The sequence below is a fragment of the Pygoscelis adeliae genome, unplaced genomic scaffold, assembly GCF_000699105.1.
Source record: "Pygoscelis adeliae isolate BGI_AS28 unplaced genomic scaffold, ASM69910v1 Scaffold242, whole genome shotgun sequence".
Lineage (NCBI taxonomy): Eukaryota > Metazoa > Chordata > Aves > Sphenisciformes > Spheniscidae > Pygoscelis > Pygoscelis adeliae.
The window spans coordinates 4483544-4491547 of record NW_008824369.1 but is presented as its reverse complement, the minus strand read 5'-3'; the positions used below and the strand labels follow the sequence as shown (position 1 = coordinate 4491547).

The 8004-nt window shown below is 56.9% G+C and overlaps 1 protein-coding gene across 1 annotated transcript in view; it reads left to right on the top strand.

Annotated features, from left to right (window-relative positions):
- TNRC18 (trinucleotide repeat containing 18) overlaps window positions 1-8004 on the top strand; it is a 71723-nt gene that overhangs the window by 33649 nt on the left and 30070 nt on the right. Inside the window, 7 exon segments of the mRNA XM_009320080.1 lie at window positions 185-1987; window positions 5180-5282; window positions 5709-5914; window positions 6124-6270; window positions 6778-6962; window positions 7724-8001; window positions 8003-8004. The exon segment at window positions 8003-8004 is cut by the window's right edge and continues 126 nt beyond it. Of these exon segments, the coding sequence (XP_009318355.1) occupies window positions 185-1987; window positions 5180-5282; window positions 5709-5914; window positions 6124-6270; window positions 6778-6962; window positions 7724-8001; window positions 8003-8004 (2724 nt within the window).

The following is an 8004-nucleotide window of genomic DNA, read 5'->3' as shown; positions in this document are numbered from 1 at the left end:
TCCTGCATCCGCGCCTAGGCCATGTGGAGGTACCTGCCAGGTCTCCTCTGCCTTGGTCCTTCCTGGCCATGTCTGAGACATCCTTGAAACCCGTTGCCTCCCGGTTTGCCACCTCTCATCTGTCTCTGTGTAGGACTGAAGGGGTTGGAGGCCCGTGGTAATTTTGTTTGCTTTTGCTCTGCAGATGGGTTCTACCTGTCCGGCCATGCGGGCCAGTCCGCTTTGCACCCGCAGCCTCCCCTGTCGAGGACCGCGGGCACCCACACGCCGAGCACTCTGCTCCGGGAGAAGGACCTTGGGCAGCTGCATAAGAGCTCGAAAGAAGGCCTGAAAGACCCCAGCGGGAAGGAGCGGGCATGCCGGAGCGATCTCTCCCTGCCCTTTGCCAAAAAGGAGGGCAAGCCAAAGGAGGAGCCCCGGCCCCGCAGCGTGGTAGACCTCACACAGGACACCAAGCCCGACAGCGACCGGAAAGTGAGCGTAGTGGAGAAGGCAGTGAAGGTCGGCGAGCGTCTCTCGCCGTTCCTGGCTGAGCACATGCCAAATCGGGGCGCGGGCAGCGGGGAACCCAAGTCCAAGAACCCTCTGCAGAGCTCTTCCCTCAGCAACTGCAACGGAGGTGGGGATCCCATGCTGAAGGTCCTGGGTGCCGAGCAGGATCGCTGTGCCAAGGATCCCGCTCGGCACGATGAGAACATGAGGCCTTCTGCGCACGCCCATGCTGAGCGGCTGAAGCGGGGGGAGCCCCTCCTGCCCTCCGTGGGCGCTTTGCACGTCTCCTGCAGCTGCCCGTCCCCACACCCCTCGCAGCCGGGGAAGATGACGCCGGCCACAACATTCCCTCCGCAGCCCGTCCATTCCAGCATGTACACCATCTTCCCACCGGCCAAGGAGCTGGGGAGGGAGCACAAAGTCATCGCCCCCACCTTTGTGCCTTCGGTCGAAGCCTACGACGAGAGGAGTGGACCCATCCAAATTGCCTCGCAGGCCCGTGACAACAAGGCAAAAGACAAGGACCTCGGCAAGGTGGGGGTGCTGCAGTCACCCACAGAGCGGTGCCTTGCGGACACCTCCCGCACGCTCTTGTCCCAGGACTTCTCTTGCCACAGCGATGCCAAAAGGATGGAGGCTCTGAGGGAGAAGGGCTCGGTGATCAGGGCGAACTCCATGGCACTGAAGAGACAGGTCACTTCGGAGCCCTTCCTCAACCGGCCGGGGCTGGGCTCTCCGGAGAGCAGGGAGTTCCTGGCCTCCAAGGACTTGCTGAAGCCGAGTCCGGAGGCAGAGCATCGCCCCTGCGAGCGGGACCGCTTCCAGCGATCCAGCTCCAAAGAAGCAGCGAAGGTTTATGGCACTTTGGACTCTTCCCGGCAGCACCTGGACCACGGTCAGCTGAAACCGCCCGAGCAGAAGTGGAAGCCCTTTGAGATGGGCAACTTTGCCACCACACAGATGGCGGTGCTGGCCGCGCAGCACAACCATGTCACCCGGGCGGAGGAGGAAGCCAAGAAGGTCTACCTTGACCCCAGCGGCTTGCCGCGGTCCTCGGTGGTGGGCTCACGGGGCGCCACAGATGTCCTCCACCCCGCCTCCCACGGCGAAGGGTCGGCCATGCAGAGCCTCATCAAGTACAGTGGCAGCTTTGCCAAGGAGACTGCGTCCCGGCAGAGCTGTGGCAAGAAGAGCCCCTTCGGTGGCTTGGGCAACATGAAGTTGGACTCTTCGCAGCTGGGTGCCTCCAAAGTGCAGCAGCTGCTGTCGCAGCAGCCAGCGAAGCAGCTGAAGAGGGACCCTGAGAGACCTGAGAGTGCCAAATCCTTTGGCCGTGAGAGCATCGGCTCCCAGGGCGAGGTGGAGGTGAGGCACTTGCCCGTTGGCATCGCCGTGGCCGTGGCCCGGCAGAAGGACAACAGCAGCAGCAGCAGCAGCAAACTGGGGCCCAGCTTGGCGGACCGGGATCGCTCGCTGTCTCTCAGCAGCATCAAAGGTAAGTTCCCCAGACCTGTCTCGGGACTTCCCTGTGGGATCTGTTCCCTGGGGAGAGCAGCCACCCAGTGCAGGCTGTGTGGCATGAGCTGAGTTTGGCATCCTCAGCTCTTTCTGCCTCCTGTTCTCAGCCAAGGGCACGTTGTAGACTACAGCAGGGAGCAGGACTCCCCGTGCAAGAGGGAGTCCCCTTTCCCCCATGCCATCCCCTCTGTTCATCTCTGAGGACAACCCTTCTCCACGTGTTTGATCCCTGTTAGCGAAGGCGGTGACAGAGAAATCCCTTAATCCACCTTTGTGCTGGTGTTTTAGTCTCATGGTTTTGATTTAAGCCATGGTGCTGGTAGGAGGGGGATGGCTCCAACAAGTGTTTTGGTGCTCTGCTTGGCTTGTGTAGCAAGGGGAGAGCTTGGCTCTGGCATGCCAAGGTGCGATGCCAAAGCCGGCGAGAAATGGTTGGGTTTCCATTTTTAGCCTTCGCTTTTCCCATTTTTCTGCCTTCGCCCCCTTCTCCCAAACCTCGGTGGCGAGAGGCGGTTTCTCCTGGCCCCTGTCCCCGTTCCCATCGCCTCCCGTCGCCCTCCCCACGGCCGGGCAGGAGCTGACCGAGGACCTCGTGGGCAGCACAGGGAGCTGTTTGTTCAGCCGTTCAATCGTCCCAGACCCTCCCAGCTTGCGTTAAATGTAATTTACTGAGCCGAACTAAAAGGCTGCAAACAAGGGTTGAGTTCTGGCAGGCCTCTGGGCTCGTTGCTAAGTGATGCAGTTGGCTTTCAGACAGAAAACAAGACTGCTTTTCTCCTCCTCTCGCCCCCCAAATGCTGCCCCCCCTTTGTGTGCCAGGAGATACTCGTCTAATAACATTAGCTTGCTTGCGCTGAGTGGACGGTGCTTGAATGTTTAGACCTTTTAAGAAGGAGAAAGCAGGCTTTAGTTGGCTAATCTGTAGTATTTGGCAAGTAAAATGCAAGTATTTAGTGCTGGGCATTGGTTGTCAAGGAAACGGACCTAAGCCTTTCCTCCATGCATAACTGATTGAATTTTTCTATGCGGTCCGTGCGTCATGTTCATATATATAGACAAAATGATCATTCACTGTCCGGACAATCATCAGTCTGTACAGAAAAGGGACCGTCCTGTTGGCGGAGTGGGGGCTAGTCGGGAATTAAAGGAATAAGAAAGTGTGTGTGTTCAGATGGGGGATGAGAAAAAGATGATAAACCCGTCTATAAATAACGGAGCGCAAGTAATGTAGATCAGAGAGGGAGGAGCGGAGATAAAATAACAAAATAATGTGTTTCTAATAAAAGGCTTGGGGTGGGGATCAACTCACCTGGTGCCAAGGAAGGGAGGGAGGCTGCAAGTTAACCAAGGGCTTGCTCCATATTGCTGACACCGAAGAGGCAATTTGGCATTGATTGGGGAAAAGAAATAGGAAAAGGAGCTCCAAGGGGGGAAAACCTGGGCTAGGGGGTGGAAGGGGATTTGTGTGCGAGTGGGGATGCTGGTGGAGAGGCAGGGAGGGATGCTGGGGCTCCGGAGGGATTCGCGACCTCCTGTGCCTCTTGCCATGGAGGCTGGGTGGTAAAACTGAGCAACGGAGGCTGCATAGGGCATCATTCAGCAAGTCGAGGAGGGGCTGGTTGGGGACAGCCACTGCACGCAGTGTCCTGGCACGCTGCAAGGGAAATGTGGTGACCCTGGAAAGTCCTTCAGGAGGGAGAGGTGTGTGCCAGGTTTTAAAGCATCTTCGCTTTCTGCCTGAAGCCCATGGAAGGAGCCTTAGGGAGAGGAGCCGGGAGAGATGTTGTCTTGTTCCTGGATTCCTTCTGACAGTAAAGGCTGAGGGAATTGGAGACTTGACAGCAAAAAAACCACGGGCTGCCCAGGTTTGTGGAAATACACAGCAGAGCCCTCCTTGAAAAGGCTGCCTGTCAGCAAAATAGACTTGATGTTCCTGAGATGCTTTCCCGTGTGCCAAACCTTATCCAGATGGGAGAGCGAGGACCCTGGAAAGGGCTGCCAGGAGCCAGGGTGCAGCCGTGTGAGGCTGTGCTGCGCCGCTGAGCCCTGCGGGGTACAGAGCATTGCCCGGGCAGGGGATGTGCTGACAGGGTGCACTGAGAGCTGGGGGGAAGTAAACACCTTCCTCCTGGCCCCGTTAGACGTGGCCAGCAGCTTGCTGTGAGCAGGGCTGGGATTTAGGGGCAGGTCACGTCACCAAAGCATAACATGGACGGGGCAACAGGGAATTATGGAAAAAATGCACATGCAAGAAAGAAGCTAGGGAAAAAACTAGGGAAAAGCAAGCCTAAAATCAGGCAGCTGGGGTGAAGACCTTGGATAAAATAAGGGAAGGGTGGCCCCAATACCTGGTCCTGGCAGGGCCAGCGAGGAGCTGCTGTTCACTCCTGTGAAGGTGCTTCCTAGTCTCTCGCAGAGGCGGCTGCTGCCGTGTCAGGCTGTATTTGCAAGAGCTGTTCTGATTCTGGATGAGCCGTTTCTCGAGCCAAACATCCAGCCCTCCTTTTTGGACTCTTGCCCTCCTCTGCCATATGTGCCCCTGCCTCACCAAACCCTTTCTTGTTGCATGGCTTGGAGGGGGATGCAGATTCCCGCTAACAGGCTGAATTACAGAGCGGAGAACACTGGTTTTGTGAGGGTCCATAGTGTTGGTTCTGCCTGTTGCAGAAGGACAGGGCTTCAGAGCATACCCACTGCTCCCAGACTGGTTTACAAGAGCAGAAGGTGCTTCAGAAGGTGCAGAGATAAAATGCCCCCCTGCGAGATGTGCTTAGCAGGACTGTGTGGTTTGATGCAGGGATTTAACTGGGCCTCGTCTCCCTCTGAGATGGGAAATCTGCCACTGTCCTTCAGCAAAAATGGTCCTGTTGGTCCTGCTGTTCTCAGGCTGGTGGCTGTCCTGTCCTGGTGAGTGGGTCCCTCGATGGCTTGAAGACACGGACCTCAAACCACATGCACCTGGGTGCTACCAGGAGCCACCTTAGTGAGAATATCTTGATCACATAGACAGCCTTGCCCTGTCCTTTAGGGCTTGAACCTGATACAGTCTTGGGGACAGTGGCATTTGGGTGTGCTGGCTCCCAGGGTACTGCCTCTCCATGCCCAGAGGAAAGGGGGCAGCTTTCCCCACACTGTTTCTTATGTCTGATGGTGCTGGGCTGTCTCTTAGGGCACGGACGCTCGGAAGATGATTGCGGAGATGAGAGGAGCCGCCACCGGGACAGCCACCTCCTGGCGGGGCGCTTGGAGAGGGATCAGGAGAAGCTGCTCAGGTGAGGGCCAGAGGGGGACAGGGTCTCTTGCCACAGTGCCACAAGCCATGCTTGGGGACAGCCTGTCTGGAGGAAGGACAGGATTGCATCCATCCTGGTGAAGCTGCTGGCACCAACCTTGCTGGTGCGGAGAGGAGTGCTGAGTGGGGTACCATGGGGTTACGGGCAGATCCTGAATCTGCAGCAGGGCAATCCTAATAGCCTGCTGCAAATCCATCCCTGCTCCAAAGAGATGGAGAGATGGGATGTTTTATTCTGGATGTGATGTTAACCACCTCCATCACAGCTCTCCTTGAGCATCTGACCCTAGTTCGCAAACACACTCGCCTGGCAGACTGGTCCATACCCCTGGGCTCCTCCAGCCGCGCAGTAACCTGCAGCACTCGGACCCTCTCTCACTCTCTCTCTTGCTTCCCCCATGACCAGAGAGAGCAAGGAGCTGGCAGATTTTGCCCGGATACACCCCTCCGGCTGTGCCACGAACGGCTTGAACTCCAACCTCATGGTGACGGGAGGCCCAGCCTTGACGGGCTCCGGGCGCTGGTCTGCAGACCCGGCTTCGCACTTGGCAGCCCACCCCTGGCTCCCCAGGACAGGGAGCCCCTCCATGTGGCTGGCTGGCCATCCCTACGGTGAGTGCCCTGGGAGGGAGCGATGTGTCCATGGGGTGTTCACACCGATGCAGTCCAGGGAGAGGTGTTGCTAAGTGCCCAGTGAGGCTGCTGTCTGATCACAGGGAAAAGGGAAGGAGGTATTTTAGAGCAATCAAGTGGTAGATGACTCGCGTGGGTAGGAGCTACCTGCATCCCCTGAGTTGTGACTGTGGTGTTTCTTCTTCCAGGACTTGGTCACCCTTCCCTGCACCAGGGCATGACTCCAGGCTTCCCCCCTGCCATGGGGGGAGCTCTCCCTTCCGCCTACCAGTTTGCCAGAGACCCACAGTCGGGGCAGCTTGTTGTGATCCCCAGCGAGCACTTGCCACACTTCGGTAAGGATGTCCCTGAGGACCGTGCTCTGACAGCTGTGGAGGAAACAGGCTTTGGAGAGGCTAGATAGGAGCGTTCTACCCGTGGGGACCAGCAGCCACAGCTCTAGGGTGGGCGTGAGCTGGCCTCTTGTTAGGTTTGTTTCAGAGATGGAAATGTGTAATCTTCAGCAGTGGCTCCTCATCCCCTGCAGGACCCCATAGACTTTGGGTCCTTGGTTAGGAGAAACTACTTGTGGGCTCAGCCAGGGACAGTCAAACCAAGGGTGGGTGGAGAGCAAAGCAAGTCAAACAGGCCCCAGGACCCATGGGGGTGGTAGGCCTGGGGCTGCTGAGGGAAAGACAGCACCCTTTCCCCTCTGCATTTCTGGTTGCATTTCTGCATAGCCTGATGTTTGGCATCCCCCACACCCTGGGACTGGGGTAGAGACAGTTGCCCTGCGTGATCCTGAATCCTCTAGCCATCCCCATCCTCCTGCCTCCCTGACTGCATCTCTGCTCATTCCCCAGCGGAGCTGATGGACCGGGCACCCCCACTGTGGCCCGCTATGTACCCTCCGACCAGGAGCTCCCTCCAGCATGCTCACCAGCTCCAGCTCCTCTCCCATCAGCAGCTGCTGCGGCAGCATGAGATGTACATTCTGCAGCAGCAAGCGGCCCATGCCATGGAGCTACAGAGGAGCGCTCAGCTCGTGGTACGTTTTCTACGTGAAATGAGCCTGAAGTTGGAGTGTCTGGGGGGAAAAAGCAGCTGTGCCGGTGTTGCAAGTCTGTCTCAAGGGTATGGATGCATTGAGCGATCCTATCCTGGTCCCTGGGATACGAGGCATTCAGTGCATCCTGCACTGTTGGGGTGGGTTTTGGAGGGGTTTGGTGTCGAGCTGTTGAGCAGTGCTGTCAGGAGAGCTGCCCAGCAGCAGCATGACCTTGTTTCCTTCCCTAGGGATGTCTCTGTTTAGTTGGGTGGTTTCATCCCTGGTCACCTTCAAACAAACCTCCTGAGCGGCTCAGAGAAGCCAGCTGCAATACTGGCAGCAATCACACTGGGTCCTGGAGCCAGCTCCCATTCACCAAATGATTTTGGAAGTCGTGAGCTTTCATTTGGGTGTTTTACACCCATTTAATTTTTATAGTGGTCATCTGGTTTTCAGCCTTCATTTTACATGTGTGCTTACTAGGCTGGAGACGTAGAAATAGAAATGGTTTGCTTTGGTTGCAAGTGAAAGTTGAGACACCCTTGACATGACTCCTGGAGCTGGGAATTTGTGAAGAAAGCTATCACAGATCAGTGTCGCCCTCCATCAGAATGGCCTTAAAATGGTGTTGCAGAGGAACATGTGTTTTATTCCAGTCCCTGTTTGATAAGACCATGTTTTGGTCTTGTTTGGTGGTAGATCTATGCTTTCCAGGAGCAGGTAGAGATGTCGTGCTGAGTTTTGCTTTGTTCTTGTCACAGGAGAGGTTGAAGGCGAACGAGCAGCGTGCAGATATGGAAGAGAAGGTGACGAAACGGAACCTGGACAGTGCCAAATCAGGCCTTTCCTCCTCTGCCCCGGGATTGGTGCACCGAAAACCACCCGTGCTGTCTCCCAGCGCCTCCACGTCCTACAGCAAGGCTGTGAGTCCACCTCCCCTCTCTCCCAGGGCCTCACCCGTGTCTGTGCTCAAAGCTGAGGTGATCCAAAAGATGGAGGAGCCACCTTCGCAGCCAGCCTACTCCTACCCCGCCACACCCCG